Raw genomic sequence first — 16,938 nt, 5'->3', positions numbered from 1 at the left:
CCAGATTGTTGAGGCAAAGCACCTTGTCTCGGATTTGTCTTTTTAGCACACTCTCCTACAAGAGAGTGTAACTAGAACATAGTGAACCTTGTCATAAGCAATTTTATTTGGGAGGGAGGGACTCACATTAAGTTTCCCCACCAGACATGATAATGATTGAGAGCGAATTCTTTAAATGGTTGCCAAACTTGTGGTATCGAGAGCAACCAATGCCAAGAACACACCTGTGAGGTGATCAGAAGTCACAGCATGAGCAAACTAGAGCACAGTGTGGCAGGTGCCTCCTCTCCTTTTCTGGATCCTAGCACATGGCTGGAACTCGTCTCTGTGTTCATGATTACTGCAGAAAGTGCTGTCTTCAAAACGCCTTATTAAGCTCCCTTTTAAGTCTCCGAGCCCCTATCTGAAGCATGAAATCAAATAGGCTTCCCACCAGACCCCACTCACATGCACATTCATTTGAAAAGGATTTGCTTTATTAAATCTTGTGTGTCCTAAATATGGCGCACAGTTTTCACCAGATCTTGCCTACCCACAGAGTCCAGATGCAACACTTTAGATTTTAAATACAGTATAATTTTGCATGTACAGAGCCCATTGCATCCAGAGATATTACAGGCTCACACATTACAGACGTGAGGCAGTGCAAAAACGTGCCCCATGTCCAACGTTAAACAGCAAACTGGTGGCAGAATCATGAATCCGGGACTTAATTTCTCCTGCTCTACCAATGGACCAGGTTGTAGCTATGTTATGCATGTGTGTCTAACACCTAACTATAAAAAGAAGATGCATTCAGTTAAATAGGCAAGAGGACCTGGCATAATTAAGGTGATGAGTCATTTATCTGTACGTGTGAGATACAGGACATTCCCTTTCTGCCTTGGTCCATTCAAACCAAAGTCTGTTGACCTTCCAGGCATGTCACATGGACTGTTTATTCACACATCAGTTACAAAAAAAGAGAGGGTTATTTTGTGGACTTTGAAAGTTATTTCAATGACTTTTTAGACATCTATTTTTGTTTTTAAATGTTATTCTACTGTGCCTAGAGAGAGTAATAACTACACTGTATATAATGCAAAAATAAATGATCGATAGCTCCATTTACGGTATTCCAGCTTGCGATCTAGAAAGTGAGTTTCCAAAATATATTAGAGCACAAGGCCACTGGATCCTGAACTATGGAGACCAGCCTCCCTATTTCACCATGGAGAATTGCCTCAAGTACTTAAGGACCTTTTAAAATGAAATTATCTTGCTGACATGGGTGGAACACTTGGGTGTTTCTATCTCCCTAAGAGCTAATACACGCCAGAGATGTGCTTTTCAAAATAGCACAGTGTTAAACTGAAAGGGAGGAATTGATTAAAGAGTACAGTAGGACAGTATAGACATCTTCCAACAAGACTTTTCAACCTAGCCCTAGTGGATATCCCATTAAGTACACCACAAAAATTATGCACATTTCCCACAAATATTGGACTGGCTGTTTAACCTGTCTTCCAGTTCCCAATCCTGTCTCAGTGTTTTGGTGCTAGTTGAAAATACTCTTCAGTTTAAGAAACTCTGGTTGCCTAAGAAGAGTCTAAAGCCTCAGTCATGCAAAGTGAACCATTGTAGACAGATCCTGAGCAGTTCTCTTTATAGCCTAAAAAAGCAAATTCTGCTTAAATCCAGCATATTAAGAGCTTCATGAGGAAAACAAACAAACAAACCAAAACAAAAACAGGTGGTTTCCCAGAGAACAAAGTGAAGACAGCTATTGTGTGCATTTTGTTAGAGAACATTATGTTTGGTTTTTCAAACAAGTGTTGTGTTAAGAAACTGGATTATTTGCCTGATTCTGCTAAGGTGTGTGTATACTGTGTGTATTAAATACACAAAAAGTTATACAAAGATGAAAGACCAAGGTCAACATTTTAATTGCACAAATCAGAGAAGATTCCATCAGCACCCTTGTTCTACCCTGTAGCAATAAACCTAAAAAACTAAGAGCCAAGGAGACCAGAATATTTATATCAAGGTATTATAACAAAAGGAACACACACAGAGCTACATCCATTATATGGCACCCTAGGATTCATTTGTAAACAAGGCTGACTGTTTTCTAACTGCAGTCACTAACCCTCAGAAATTCTAACCCACGGCCTAAGAGCTCCCCCATTTTCTAAATGCCTCCCTCGGGTTTCACCCTTTTATACAAGCCTTTCCCAGAATGCTCGGCAAATTGGCACTTTAAATTTGGGAGAGAGTAACAGGTGCAGCTATTAGAGGGTCATTTGGCTTCTAACTGCTGCAGGTTGCACCTCACTCTCTGCCAGGTAATAAGGTATTTTGAGGCTTTTTTGTTGTTGTTGTTGCTTTTCTTAGCTTTCTCCTCTTAAAACATAGCAAGTTCTCACAGCCCCCTTGTGTATATGTATTGCCACATACTGCAAAGTATTTATGATAGCCAACAGCTCCAGCAAAATTGCTGCTATGTATTTCATTGGGGGGCTGCCATCTAAGATGTCAACAAGATTGCTTTCCTCGTAACTGGTTCACTCTCTCAGAAGGGATACAGCTGAAATGTCCTCTCCCCTTCCAGTAACAAGCTGGCTACTGCCTTTGCTCATTTGCACTCTTGGCTACTTTAAGCGCCATCTGAGGTAACACTGTGATCCATTTTCCTGAAGGCAAAGACCTTCCTAAAGGTTTGAATCCACTCATCAGCCCATGACCCCAGTGTTTTTACTTTGACATGAAGGCCCTAATCCTGCAATTAACTCTGCCCAGGCAGTGCTGTTTCGACTTTAATAGCCCACATCCAGCTGCTGGAAGCTCACTGCAGGATGGGAGCCCAAGTTTCCTCAGACAAGGCTAAGTACGAAGTGCACGTTTATTCAAGATGATTCAAATGCCAGGCTTGATCTTCTAAAGCAAAGCTTCTGTCAGGTTATCGGTGAGCAAGAAAACTCACCAAGAGCTGAAAATCACCTACTATTTCTTCTTCAGTTCACTCCTGAGCTGGGACAAGCATAAAAAATGTTCAATCCAGCTGTAATATGTTTAGAAGTGACAAATTATTGGGCTTTTTTAAATTAGCACTTTGCATTTTCCAAGCACTAGCAGTAATTTACAACAAAAGTGACATTTCAACCTTAACTATGCTATTGCTACTGTGAAGCTACCATATACCCGCACAGAGATGCCTAGAGTGAAGTCATTCATTATACAGTGAGCTATGGTAAATAGCGAGATTTGACAAGGTGCTTCATTTTCATTTGTGTCGTAGTCTCATTGATAGCAATGTCCATTTAAGACATCTGTTAGAAGGCTGTAGCATTAAAGTAAATGGAAAAATTCCAAGGAGAACTCAGGGTTTGCTCTCTTTTTCCCATGAACTTAACATTATGGAATTTTAACAGATGCTCTACTTGGTCATAGTTAATAAAAAGAATTATGCAGGAATTAAAACTCTGGCTCAGTTTGCTTGTGTCGAGTCTCAGCAGAAGTAGTAAATTAAGAAATTCTGGAGACCTTATAATGGATATTTTCTCTTGCCTTGCTGTAAGATTGTCGGGGAGTTTTTGTGAACAAATTTTTCGGTGTGGGGGAAAGTGATAATTCACGCCCCCTCTCACTAGCATGATCTACTTTCTACAAAATGGTGTACTACCCCCCTAGAAAGTGTCTCTCTCACTTGGAAATGACATCATGAGAATTCCATGTCTTCTCACAGCCTTCTGTGTCCTGCCACTTATCCAGACAGGAAAGTCTCACTGAGCAACCATGTAGCCCAGCCCTCCTTGTGCTCTAGTCCAGCAGCTCTCTTCCGGGAGCATGAGGGTGCGTCTTTCAGGCTGGTACTAGCAATGCTAGTGCATGTGTGGAGGAACAGACCCACAAATGCAATGCACCTAATCTCCCTTGGGTTCTGGGGTCAGCTCAAAGGCAGATAGAAGCAAAATGGAGGAAGATGTAGGTACCAGTAGGAAATGGGGTTTGAGAGGGAAGAGACACTAAAAGGGGAATGAGAAATTTGTGGAAACCAAAGGGGAAGGGAGAGACACATGTACTAGCCATCTGCTCTGAGTTAGGAGAGAATCTTAAGTAGTGGCTCAGTTCTCCACTCTGCTCCTCCATTGAAGTTCATCAATATGTTAGGCCCTATTAAAAAAATAATAATCCAACACTGAAGCCCATATACTGAAACTCCCTTTCTTCTGTAACTAAAATGGCTTGTGCAAGCAAAAGCTGAAGCATGCAAAAAGATTCCATAAACAACAGATTCAGCTAGAATTAAATGTTCCTGTATGCATACAATACAGGGAACACATGGAGGTATCTAATGAATTAACACAGGCTTTTATAGAAGCCCTTCTGCTGAAGGAAGGAAGAAATGCATTCTAAAAGTAGGTAGGGGGAGGAGAGGGAACACCCAGAAAAAATTTCCGCTTTACAACATTTCCAGCAAAGAGTTCAACGTGCTGCTTTTACTCAGACTATCAAATGGACACTTCACTGCAAAGAGCGATATTTAGTGTCACACAATGTGATAGTCTTAACATTGTGTTAAAAGGATAGGGGTTGGGTTTTTTTTTTTTAAACAGATCACCTATTATTTGTTTCATTTTGAAGAGAAACCACATTTCATTAGGCAATCATTTTTCTCATTCGATTGGACAGATACTCCAAAAAAGCAATATTTCAACTGAAATCAGTTCTGAAGGATCATTTATGAATATACATAGTAGAAAGGACCTCAATTAAATTTCCGACAAAGTCCTGCTATTTTGGGTAAACAAAGTGATCTCGGAAGGGTCACACACTGAGCTAGGAGAAGGGCCTATAAATTAATTACCGTCCTGAGATATGTCAAAACAAATTTTAAAGAGACTTGCATCCAGTTGTAACCATGTGTTTTATCTGTTAGTATGCAAAATCTGTATTCTATGGCATCTAAATTTATTCATTTATTCAGAACCCCTCGGAGAAATCAAAAAGGCTTGTTGCCCTCTTTTGCCTGCCTCCAGATGAAATCGGAGGGAATAACATATGTTTAGTGAGCCAGAAAATAAGTACAGGATGAAGCTGTGGTGGGGGTTATGTTTCAGAAAAGCAAGTGCCATCTTCACACAAATAACTAATTTTTGAAACATTTGGAGTAGCTAAAATAAACTCTGGCATTAACATTTGTTGGTACTTAAAGCAACACTATATTTGTGATTTTCTTACTTTATGTAGTAAGGTTTACACAATACATATATCTTTATCCCTGAATACAGTTTTGGGCATGAACGAAAGTTCTTTAAAGCAATGAATGCTGCTGAAAGCAGGCTTTCAAATGCTAATTAGTTAGCATTACTATCAATGGTAATATAAATAATGAATATGTCTTTTCTAATGGTAAAAATCTATTCTGAGTTTTTTTAAAAGGCTAAGATTCAACCCTGATTGCTTAGCTAAGTGACATTTAAGAACAAAATACATGTGCTACACATAACTAAACACAGTAGGTAAAGCACAATTCTGTACTATTAGGGCAGGTCTTCACTACGGGGGGGGGAGGAGGGGTCGATTTAAGATACGCAAATTCAGTTACACGAATAGCGTAGCTGAATTCGACCTATTGGAGCCGACTTACCCCGCTGTGAGGCCGGCGGCAAAATCGACCTCCGTGGCTTCCCGTCGACGGCGCTTACTTCCACCTCCGCTGGTGGAGTAAGAGCGTCGATTCGGGGATCGATTGTCGTGTCCCGACGAGACGTGATAATTCAATCCCCGAGAGATCGATTTCTACCCGCCGATTCAGGCAGGTAGTGTAGACCTAGCCTTATTTTCAGAGGAAACCAATCCTGTCTCCTTCTCTAAAGTGTTCACAATGCAATTTCTACTTTTGCAAATGACAAGCCTGCACGAGAAGTTTAAACCCATATCACCACATTACAATCTAAGCAAAGTATTTTTGTTTAAATGTACTACTCAATACTTTTTAGAGTGCAAGGGAGTTCTAAGATTAGAATCACAATATAACTGTTGGGAATCCTCCCAATACTAATATGTAGAGGGAATCCATATTCATCTTGCACTCTCCAAATGAGAGCGATAAGCAAGTCACAGACGAAGCATATTCAAAGACAAAAAAAATCACTACAACATAAATGCTTCGATCATACAATCAGATTCCCGAGGGCAGAGCTCTGCTCCCACTGACTTCAGTAGGGCTTCACAAAGCATCCAACTACAGAATCAGGGCCAAAACCACAACCAATACCTAAAGAGAGCGACAACACTGAAATTGCATGCTGGCTCTGATCTTGCTCCCAATTAATTCAGCGGGAACAGACTGGGCCCACAAAATTCAACAGAAGAATTTTTAATTCCTTTTAAAAGAAGTCTCCCTCTTTGACAAAGTGTCACAACAACACATTAAAGAAAGTGCAAATCCTGAGATTCACCAATATTTTTAACCTTTAAAAAATGTTTTTAGCTTAGTTGGGTAAAGTGTACTTTCAGTATTTATTCTTCCCTATGACAGAGTTCCTTGGATTTAGGGTCAAAGAAAGTTGCATTACATTTATACGTCTTGCTGTGAAAGGCTGTATGTATTTCTTACACAGAAACAGGGACTGAGAGCCAGATAGTGCTACCCTGTGTATAAACACTTACTGGATGCATGTCACAGAACGTACACGATTTTACCAATACTTTATTTTGTACTTCTTCATAATTGATACATTTCCATTCGATTACATCCACGCAGCATCAAAACTAAGAGGACTGAGGCACAGATTAGTTGCCACTTATATATCATAGATTCTTATCCATGTTTTATCTAAGCTCCCATTACATACCCATAACTAGTTAACTTACCTAGAATGAAAGATTTGTATTGAAAGTTTGCAGAGCATCTGTTTGACGCAGTTGTACCACGATTTCTTTTTCCCAACAAGATATGATACAGTGCAACAGAACAATTTCAAAACAGAAAACAAGTGTTTTACCTCTCGTAATACTGTGCTTTTATAACCTCGATAAAGTCCTTGAATACCCTGTAAAGCAACAAATGAAAGCTTCAGCTATAGAGACTTACATTAGCAGATACTACAATTTACTGATGTTTAATTACATGGCAGGTATTACAGCCTTACTGAGAGCAAGACCTGAACTTCTAATGAATTGATCAGATTGATTATAGCACTGAACACTGTCTTCCAAGGTTTACCACACCAGTAGTTTTTATCTTCCTTTCAAAGCATGTTTAACCTGTGCGAAGAATAATCAGAGATCCATACACCTCAAGTAGAAAACAGAAGAGCAGGAAGGCAGAGAAATACATTACTTCATACTCGGACTACCTAATATTTGCCATGCGCAGCCGCAGAGCTAGAAGCCTCCACTCTTCCAAATGCATATGTAAGCAGAGTAGCAGGATGTTTAAGTTAAATGGCCCACATAAAATTGGCATCTAGGATGACAAGCTGACCATGTGTCTGGTTTCTTAATTGCTCTGGTTCAGAGTCACTGTTAGGGAAAACTTTTAAATGTTTTATTTGTAATCAGTTGATAAAATTTTTGCACTGCATGTATATCAGGGTTCAGTTCTCCTTTCAGTGCCTCTATGACCGTATCTCCAACACCGGTAGATCTTGTGGGTCAGGGATGGGATGGAAAAAGAAGAGAGGAAGAAAAGCAGACGTTATTTTCCCATAACTGGAGTTGTCTGAGAGCTGCAGCCTTGTAACATCAGCCTAAAAAGTGTGCTAGTCCAGCTATAAAATCTGCTCACCCAAGCTCACCAGAAGGATGACAAAGATGGAAAAATTAGAGATAATTTTTTTTTTTAAATGAATGCTGGTTTTGGGTGCCTAACCTGACACCTGAAAGGGGCTTGATTTTAAGAAGTGTACAGAGCTCAACCTCAGAAAATCAGTATCTATCCCTTCCTCCCCCTTTACAGGCATCTCAAGTTCAGCACCCAAAAGTCAGCAGATATTTTTTCAAAATGTAGGTCATAGTATTTAACACTCATGCAAAAGAAAAAATGACCCTGGGTGCCTAACCCACAAATTAAGTATTGCAAACTAATGCAAAAGGCCTAAACGTATCCACTCAGCCTTTCCTCAACAGCCCTCCACCCCCCCCTTTTTTTTTTTTTTAAAGGTAGCAGGGCGAGGAAGAGTCTGGAAACTGATTTTCCATCATGAGGAAATTAACAAGTAGAATTTTGCAAGGCTGCTCTATCATTCCTCCATCTTGGATCTCAGATGGTAATGTTTAGGACTCCATCTGCCCTGTCTGCACGTCTGAAGCAGTTTTAGCAATAACTGTGGCTCTGAGCATATCAATGCTGCTAGCCCAGTTTCAACTATATAAAGGAAGGAAGGTCCAGTGGTTAAGGCACTAGCCTAGGACTCGGGAGACCTGGGTTCAAGTCCCTGCTCTACTAAAGACTCTGTGTGATTAGGGCAAGTCACTTAGCCTCTGTGCCTCAATTTCCCCAACTGTAAAATAGGGATAATAGCACTGCCCCACTCACAGCTGTGAGGATAAATATATTAAAGATTGACAAAGAGTCCTGTGGCACCTTATAGACTAACAGAAGTATTGAAGCATGAGCTTTCGTGGGTGAATACCCAATTCGTCAGATGCATGCTTATGCTCCAATACGTCTGTTAGTCTATAAGGTGCCACAGGACTCTTTGTCACTTTTTACAGATCCAGACTAACATGGCTACCCCTCTAATATTAAAGATTGTAAGTATCCAAGATTGATAGATAGTATGGGAGGTAGAAAGAGATGTGACAGAGAAAGCATGTATCTTTAAGGAGAGAGAGAGATTATAGCCTCCACACAACACTTTAGGGCTTGACTACGTAGCACGGCAATGCACATTACAGGGATGTGATATCTAAAGCACACTAACGTGTTGGTCCATGTAGACCCTGCTGGTGTGCACTAAATGTGCTCTTCAGTACTACGCTAAAGCGTGCTTGCCAACTTTTAGTGCACACCAGTAGGTTCTACACGGACCAATTAATGGAAAACACATTAGTCACACCCTCATAGAGCACATTACCTGACTAGTGCACTGACCTACATTTACGGAGCAAAGCAGAACAGAACCAGAATCACAGTATTGACAAGTATTGACAAGCATGCGAAGAAGATGAGTGCCACCTTTCACAGAAAGGGTTTTAATATAGTCCTTGGCTGGTACAGTCTCTGCAGGGTCCTGATTTCTGGGAAAATGAGACTCCAGAAATATCAAGGAAAACTTTTTATAGTTTGGAGTCTAAGCTGCCACTCCAACACCACCTTTGAAACTTAAAATCACTCTCTTCCCCAGCATTTATGCAGACACGTGCCCAATATTTCTTCTATCAACTGCGTTTGCTGGCTTAGAATTTCACAGCCAGATACCTGGTCAGTAGCAGATACTGAAGCCCAATGCTCAGATGACTGCCTCAGACAGAGAAAGGATCCTATTGGCTTAAAAGGACATAGAGGAAACTTGGCCCGTGCTCTTGGGTAGTATCCAGGAAACGCTGGAGACACATCCTTATGGGGATTAAAGGGCGTTAGTGGAAACTTGTTTATATTTGGAAATGCGGGAAGTAGAGCTTAGAGGCTATGCTCCAACCACCAACCTGCTCCACTCACTCCTGGAGTAGAGGTACAAAGAGAAGCAACTCTGCAGGAAGGGATTCAGTTCTTGTGACGGGCCTCAGGCGTGATATAACCATTTGGGTTAAGGGACGACTCGCCGTGGAGGACGAGTCATCATCGGGGACACATGTGAAATGCTTTCCCTGACAATGGGTGCTAAAGTAATCTCCCTGGGATGTTGCTTCTGCCTATCACACACAAGGGAAAGTAAAGGACCCAACAGTTCCAGGCATGTGTATCAGCATGGCAGAAAGGATGCAGTACCATGAACATTATGCTAATGACATTTTCTTTCTGCAAATCCCAGGAGAACTTTAAATGCTTTAATTCATTAACCCTAGCTGTAGCACAGGCAGCTCTGCTACTAATGAGGCCATGGAACCAGCAGACTGATTTGAAAGAGTTAAATTACTGCATAAGGCATAATAGAAACTAGAGGATTTTAACCCATGTTTCCAGGTGCAGATGCCCCAAATATGAAGAGAAGCAACATAACTCGCTAGCATTCTATTCCAATGTAACATGCCAATAACGCTTAGCCAAAGGATAGTTTTGGAGAGTTGCTAGGAACATACAGCACTGGACTTGGGGAACAGTTGGAAGCAGCTATAATTCACAAGTTTTGATCAGACCTTACCTCTTGATATAAGGTGTTGGAAAGAACTCGAAAGGTACTGGATGAAGGAGAAACTTGAGCCCTCTGCTTTACAACTTCAGAAGGAACCCGTATTAGACAGGCAATCTGTAAAAGAAGCCTATGATTAGACTACACACACCTGAGTCCACTTCCCTTATAAAGTTAGTTTGTTTTCTTTTCTTTCCACACAGTGAAACCTGCAAAACTGAGAAACAGTTTGTATATTTCGGAGTCAATCTTAAAAACTGTTGGTGAGACACTTACACTCACTGCCAGACAGTGCCGTGTGCTTGCTGAAATCAGAATGTACAACGCTACACTAATGAAAAATAGAAATGTCCTCCACAAATGTTTCAGTTTGAAAGTGACTCTCAAAGCAGAAGCGGATTTGGGGTAAGGGATCATTAAAGAAAAAGGGAAAGCTTGAAAGTTATTTCGAAGTCACAGGAATCCTTCTCAATATTAGCACTGTAAATAGGACATGTGGGAAGACTTTTCTCCAGACCAATTTGCATGTGCTTGTTTTCCAAATAAGCAAGACAGTCACATTACGTCCTCTAGTGACCAAAATTGAGGAACACGTCACCGAGCATTGGATGGAAATAAAAATATTTATTGTAAAGAGTCCCTTCATATGCATGGTGAAGCACAGTCACTGCAGGGAGAAGCAAGTACTGGCCCTGATGTTTCCTGGCCTCTCCAGCCAACAGACCTGCCATCCAAGAAGGGGAGTCTCAAGGCTGGGTGCCATAAAGGGTTCCCTGCAACTAGTGGCTCTCCCCAGCTGCCAGGGTGGACTTATTTACAAAGTCTGTAACCTGTTCTTGCAACACACAATAAGCTGAGGTCAGTTAAGGTTGCATGTGGGTGTGGTTTTTGAGGAATGGGGCCCCAGGCACTGCGGGTGAGTTTCTATGGCTGAAGCAAAGGGGTGGCAGCTGTTCACGTGAGGAGTAGGTGTGTGAGGGCATTTAGATGTTGTTGTGAGGATGGTAAGAGAGTTAAATAAGCTCAGTTTGAAGGGTGGTGTTGCCTCCAGTGGTGAATTCCTTGATTTTTTTTTTAAATTTGTGATTGCATAGATAGGAAATTATGTAACTTTAACAAGTGTGTGTGGCATTTTCATTCTGTATTTGTGGCCTGTCTGTATTGGAAGACCCTATTGCCACATAAAAAGAAGTACAGGTAAAAGTGCTGCAGGAAGAATAACTCTCCCAAGCCAGGATGCAAGTAACTCAGATAAACATACCAAATCCCCACCCTGCTCAGCACCATATGCATCCTCATACGCTCCTCTCTTCCTGCTTTTTTCCTTTGGAAACAAACAGGACTCTGCTCCTAAGCTTCCCCCCTGAATTCAGCTAGGGTCCTCCTTGCAAGGCTCCTCTGTTCTTGCCCCTTAAGTCAGTTTACTGAGACGCTCCAAGGGTGTTTTTTTTTTTTTTTTTTTAACATACTCCTAGGTTGTGGCTACCAGGACCCAACTGATCTGGCTACGCGGATAAATCGCCCAGAGTTCCACATCTCAGTGCAGCTCCTTCCCTGTTACAATGGGAGTTCCTCATACTGTGCCGTGGAAGAATCTGATCCCTGAATCTTTTTGTCTTAACAACACAATAGCAGTGGTTTATTTGCATAGAACAGTAACTTATCACAACACTGGAAACCCTGAGAATAACAGGGTATTTTTTAAAGATTAAGGACTAGATTCTGCCCTATGCTAAGGCCCTTTTACATCACACCAGCAGTGTAAAGGAGGCAGAAATGGCCCCTATAGAATCTTCCAGTCAGAGAGAGATTCCCTATCTGGTACAGAACTGATATAATGGCTTGGTGCCAGCTCTCTTCCCAGACTCTGACAGACGAGGCAGGGAGAGGGCAGAAAGAGTCATGGTCAGTGTACTTGCACTCCCGCTGTGCTGATGTAATGGCCTATAAAAGTCTTCTGGCCTTCAAACCAATTTCTCCATCACACACAAGCTCCCCACAGACCAGAACACATCAACTCAAAGCCAGAACACATCACACCCTGCCAGAACAACAGATGCAAAACCAGTATCTCCATTGCTACAATGATCAACACCCCACACAACACACCTTTCAGGATCCATGGGTCTTACACATGCCTATCACAACACGTGGCGTACCTCATCCAACGCACTAAATGCCCCAACAACAACTCTGTGGGTGAAACCAGACATCACTACGCTCTCCAATGAACTCGCACGGAAAAACAGTAAGACAAAAACCATCATATCCTGGGGGTGAACACTTTTCACAAAGCAATCACTCTATATCTGACCTCTCAGTCCTCATCCTCAAAGGAAACCTGCACAACACCGTCAAAAGATGAGTCTGGGAGCTTCAATTCATAACTTTGCTGGACACTAAAAATCATGGAATGAACAGAGACACTGGATTTATGGCTTATTACAACAATCAATCACCCACTAACTCCCCACCCCCAGCTTTCTACTAGCCATTACAGAAGGGGTGTTAACAGGCTACTTCCCCATAAATGGTCCCTTGAAATTTGTTAACTGCTTATACTCAACAATCTGATTCACCTTAGCTGTGACATTCTGGGTTAGAGATGTAAATATTGGTTAAAAAAGTTAACTCATTAAAATTATATCATTGAACTGGTTAACCGTTAACCGAAATCACTCCAGAGGACCTGGCGTGGCGGGGGCTCAGGATGGGCTCTCTCTGGCTGGCGCAAGGCCGCTGGGGTTAAAGTTTAAAGTCGGTTAACGGTAAGCCTAATGCTCACCGGTTAACCTTTTACATCCCTACTCTGGGTATGTCTACACTGCAATGTAAGCCCAGGCTCAGGGCAGGTCTACACTTAAAACGCTGCACTGATGCGGCTGCACCACGGTAGCTCTTTAATAAAGATGCTAAGCCAACGGGAGAGAGCTTCTCCCGTAATCTCAGGCTAGGTCTACACTGGCGCTTTCGTCGCTAAAACCTATGTCACTCGGGGTGTGGAAACCCACCCCCGACCCCCCTGAACAACAAAAGTTTTAGTGATGAAAAGAGCTGGTGTGGACAGTGCTTCATCAGCGGGAGCCGCGCTCCCATTGACAAAGCTACCGCCCCTCATTGGGGGTGGTTTTATTTTGTCGCTCTCTCCCGGCAATGAAGAGCAGCCACACAGAACACCTTACAACGGCACAGCTGCATGGGTGTGCCTGCCGTGCCATTGTAAGGTGTGCTGTGTAAACATAGCCTTAGTTAATCCACCTCCGCGAGAGGCGGTAGCTATGTCGGTGGGAGAAGCTCTCTCGCTGAGATAGTTATACCGACAGTAAACAGCGCTATGTCACGGAGGGGTGTGGATTATTCACACCTCTGAGCGACATAGTTATAGTAATTCTGTAGTGTAGACCAGAGCTCAGACTCAGACTTGAGTCCAACCTCCCCCCACACTTCTGTCTACATGCAAATCTGTCACACTCAGGCTCAAAGGTAGGGTCCTAGGACTCTGCAGAGGTGGAGGGTCCTAAGACTGGAAGAAGAACTCTGTGTAAGCTCGAAAGATTGTCTCTCTCTCTCTCTCTCTCCAACAGAAGTGGGTCCAACAAAAGATATTACCCCACGCACTTTGTCTCTCCAATATCCTGGGACCAATACAGCTACTGTACAACAACACTGCATATAAAAGTCTTATCAGTCAACAACAAAGTAGCATGGGGCTACTGTAGCTTGTGCTGGGGGCTGGTGCTAGAATATGAAAAGTACAAAGGTGGCTTAGACCCACCTTAGCCTAGTACAGGAAAGGAACAATAGAGAATTTGGCCCCAAAATGAAGTTAAAATTAAATGTGTTTTAAAATGTTTTGCATTCAAAGGCAAGTGCACATAATAAAAAAAGTAACCTGGATGACATCTGTTCCTCCAAAAATGAACTCAGACTCAGAGTTTGCAAATAAATTAAGCAACTAACTTGTATACATTAATGTTTTCATTAGGCATATTAAATGTAATAGCTTGTTGTCAGGATGTACAAATTGAATAAGCATGACTGGTAGCTTGCAGGACTACCTTTTTTTTTTTATAAACACGGTGGAAGTTTAACGTCTGTATTCAAAAGTGGCTATGAAATAAATTCTCTTGTAACTCGCTAGCTCATCCTGCTGTATTTGCAATAGTCAAGAGTCATTCCAAAGAGGTACCACTCCATGTGTGCTTCAATTCCAGGGGTCAAAAACAACAAATGACCCCAATATGTCAAGAAAATAAGAATTGTCAACTTTTTTTGTAGTTCAGCATAAATATTTATAGAACTTCATGCTTCATAACACTCCATGTCCTTACATTAGCTTTTTATTCCTTAAAAGTACGGAGGCAGGAAGAAAACTTTAAAAAGGCTTTCAGATGAAAAACAATCTACCCAACCAAGGGGGTACAAAGAGCCCAGCGTGGCTTCCTGACTTCTGTGGCGTTGCAATTTTGGCATGAGAGGGGTGGCTACAAAGTAATGTATCTATCTATTTTCTCCAGATATTTGCAGTGCCTTCCATTTTGTTTCATATTAACTTTGATGTTTTTCCGATTTGAATTTGAGCTACAAGGGAATATTTCACTGCACAAGAACAAAAACAAGTGATTGCATTGTACTGGTATGAAAGAAAGTAAAAGCTAATGTCATCCCAGGCTCTATTGTCAGATAGGTTCCATAGGGCACTCTTTGCTCACAAGTTTTTGTGCAAAGACTGTTGCAGCTAGACAGAACACTGACATTTTCACTGTACATCTGAACTTACGACTCGTTACCTTATTGTTTTTGCATGTGTATCTTACTATCAGTAACAACTAAGCATTCTTCTGATGTGATCCGAGCCCTCGCCTTCAAAGGGAAAGCATGCAAAATTAATGTCACACCTGCCTATTGGGCCACAGGATGAAAATGTAACAACCTCAACTTCAGTGGAGAGAAGGGACGGGGGAACTTTTCAATTGATTTACTGTACTCAGACTTAAAGCACTTCAGTGGCTTACAGGTAACGCAGCATGAATTAAGATAAAGTAATCAATACACATCCTATCATTTGCTTTCTTAGCATAGTGTGTACCAGTGATGCTTTTCATCCAAAGACATTGGCCTTCAGCTTTAAATGACTATTGACTTAGGAAGTCTAGTGTAAAATTTTAAGTTACATGAGTACATCTGTCCCTCACAAATGCCCCTGAGTTTCAGATCACAGAGGGTTAAATCTACAGTTGTAGGTCATGATCTCCTAATGAGGTCCACAAGGAGAGACTCCCTGCATTTGCCCAGAACCCACTGCTGTCTTAGGGAAAGTTAATGAAACACTATTACTAGAACGGGAGTAGGAGCAGTCAAATGTATCTGTTGGCATTGTGTCTGGCGTATAAGCAGATACAGAATGTTAGCTTCCTACATGGTGAGATTCCATTGACTATCCTAATCACAGCACATTCCCACCAAGCAGTACCTGGCCTCCGTTTACTTTTATATTCTCAACTTCATATCTAGACACACACTAGCCATGACACAGGAGCTGTTAAAAGAGAGAAATTAAGAACGGACGCTCGTCTTCAGCAACAGCTAGCTCCATAGCACCTGTCTTGATTCTGCACAGAGACACTCTGCAAACTCAGTAACAGAAGTTAATGTTGCACAGACTGACACCACTGACTCCTGGAGAACAGTGCAGTCCAGAGCACGCTTACTGTGCGGTCAGCACACGAAGAACTTAGAATCCAGTTCATCCCTGGTCCCATTGACTGCAGTGAAGCTAAAAGAGGAATGAATTTGGCCCTCTGTTTCTGTCAGAAGTTTATACCCCTTCATCTGGATTCATAGAGACAGGCTCCAGATAACCTCAACCTTCATTAAGGCACCAGACAATTGTTCTGATTGGCCTCTGTATATGGGACAAAACTGATTTGTTAGGGAGCTCTTGGCCCATTGAAGTCAGTGGAAAAGCAGACAGTGTAGGATCCTGATTATTGCTTAGAGAGAAAATGGCTTTTGTCATATATATATATAGTTTATTTCCCAAACTCTGACGATATACAGTGCTATGCAATCTCTTCTGATTTCAGTCTGAAGTTTACAAGGTCTCCTCACACCAGTGTGCCCATACATGCTAATCATGACATCTGAACAAAGGATGAAGTACTTTAGATATAAGTTCAAATAATAAAAATTGGTCTTAATGGCATCATTATGCTTCTCGCTTTATTTTACAGAGCAGGCTGGCTAATGTGACAATATTAGCACCTGTTGTCTTATTACCCTTTTATTATTATAATTATGGCTGGAAAGAGTCATGAATTTCAAAACATTTGGTCTTAAATCATTACCAGATGAACCTTGTGAAACGTGTAATGAGTCATAAATCTAAGCGCACTTCTAATTTCCTAGTTGCGTTTGCTTGTTGGGGGCAATCGCCACTAAAAATGTGTGTATTTTATCATTAGCACTTATCCTCATCTTGCTAAGAGGGTATATTTTTCAAATTAACTGAAGGAAATATGCAGTTTTTCCATCTCTGCAAAAAAAAAAAAAAATGTTTTGACTACTAGACTTCACCTGTGTATCAAGACTGCCATCTTCTGGTCAGAATTGAATTAGAATATGCTTTAGCTCAATTATTATTGTTAGTACCTGAAGT

General features: G+C 41.5%; 1 protein-coding gene across 2 annotated transcripts in view; it reads right to left on the bottom strand.

Moving 5' to 3' along the window:
* Window positions 1-16,938, bottom strand: part of SLC25A26 (solute carrier family 25 member 26) — a 126,953-nt gene that overhangs the window by 80,690 nt on the left and 29,325 nt on the right. For both annotated transcript variants that reach the window (XM_034775940.1, XM_034775941.1), the window contains 2 exons: window positions 10,293-10,397; window positions 6,990-7,037 (listed from right to left, as the gene is read on the bottom strand). In XM_034775940.1, coding sequence (XP_034631831.1) covers window positions 6,990-7,037; window positions 10,293-10,397 — 153 coding nt within the window. The remainder of the gene's footprint in view (window positions 1-6,989; window positions 7,038-10,292; window positions 10,398-16,938) is intronic.

Source organism: Trachemys scripta, chromosome 7, assembly GCF_013100865.1.
Source record: "Trachemys scripta elegans isolate TJP31775 chromosome 7, CAS_Tse_1.0, whole genome shotgun sequence".
Taxonomy (NCBI): Eukaryota; Metazoa; Chordata; order Testudines; family Emydidae; genus Trachemys; species Trachemys scripta.
The sequence above is the reverse complement of the archived record's forward strand: the minus strand, read 5'-3'. Positions and strand labels throughout refer to the sequence as shown.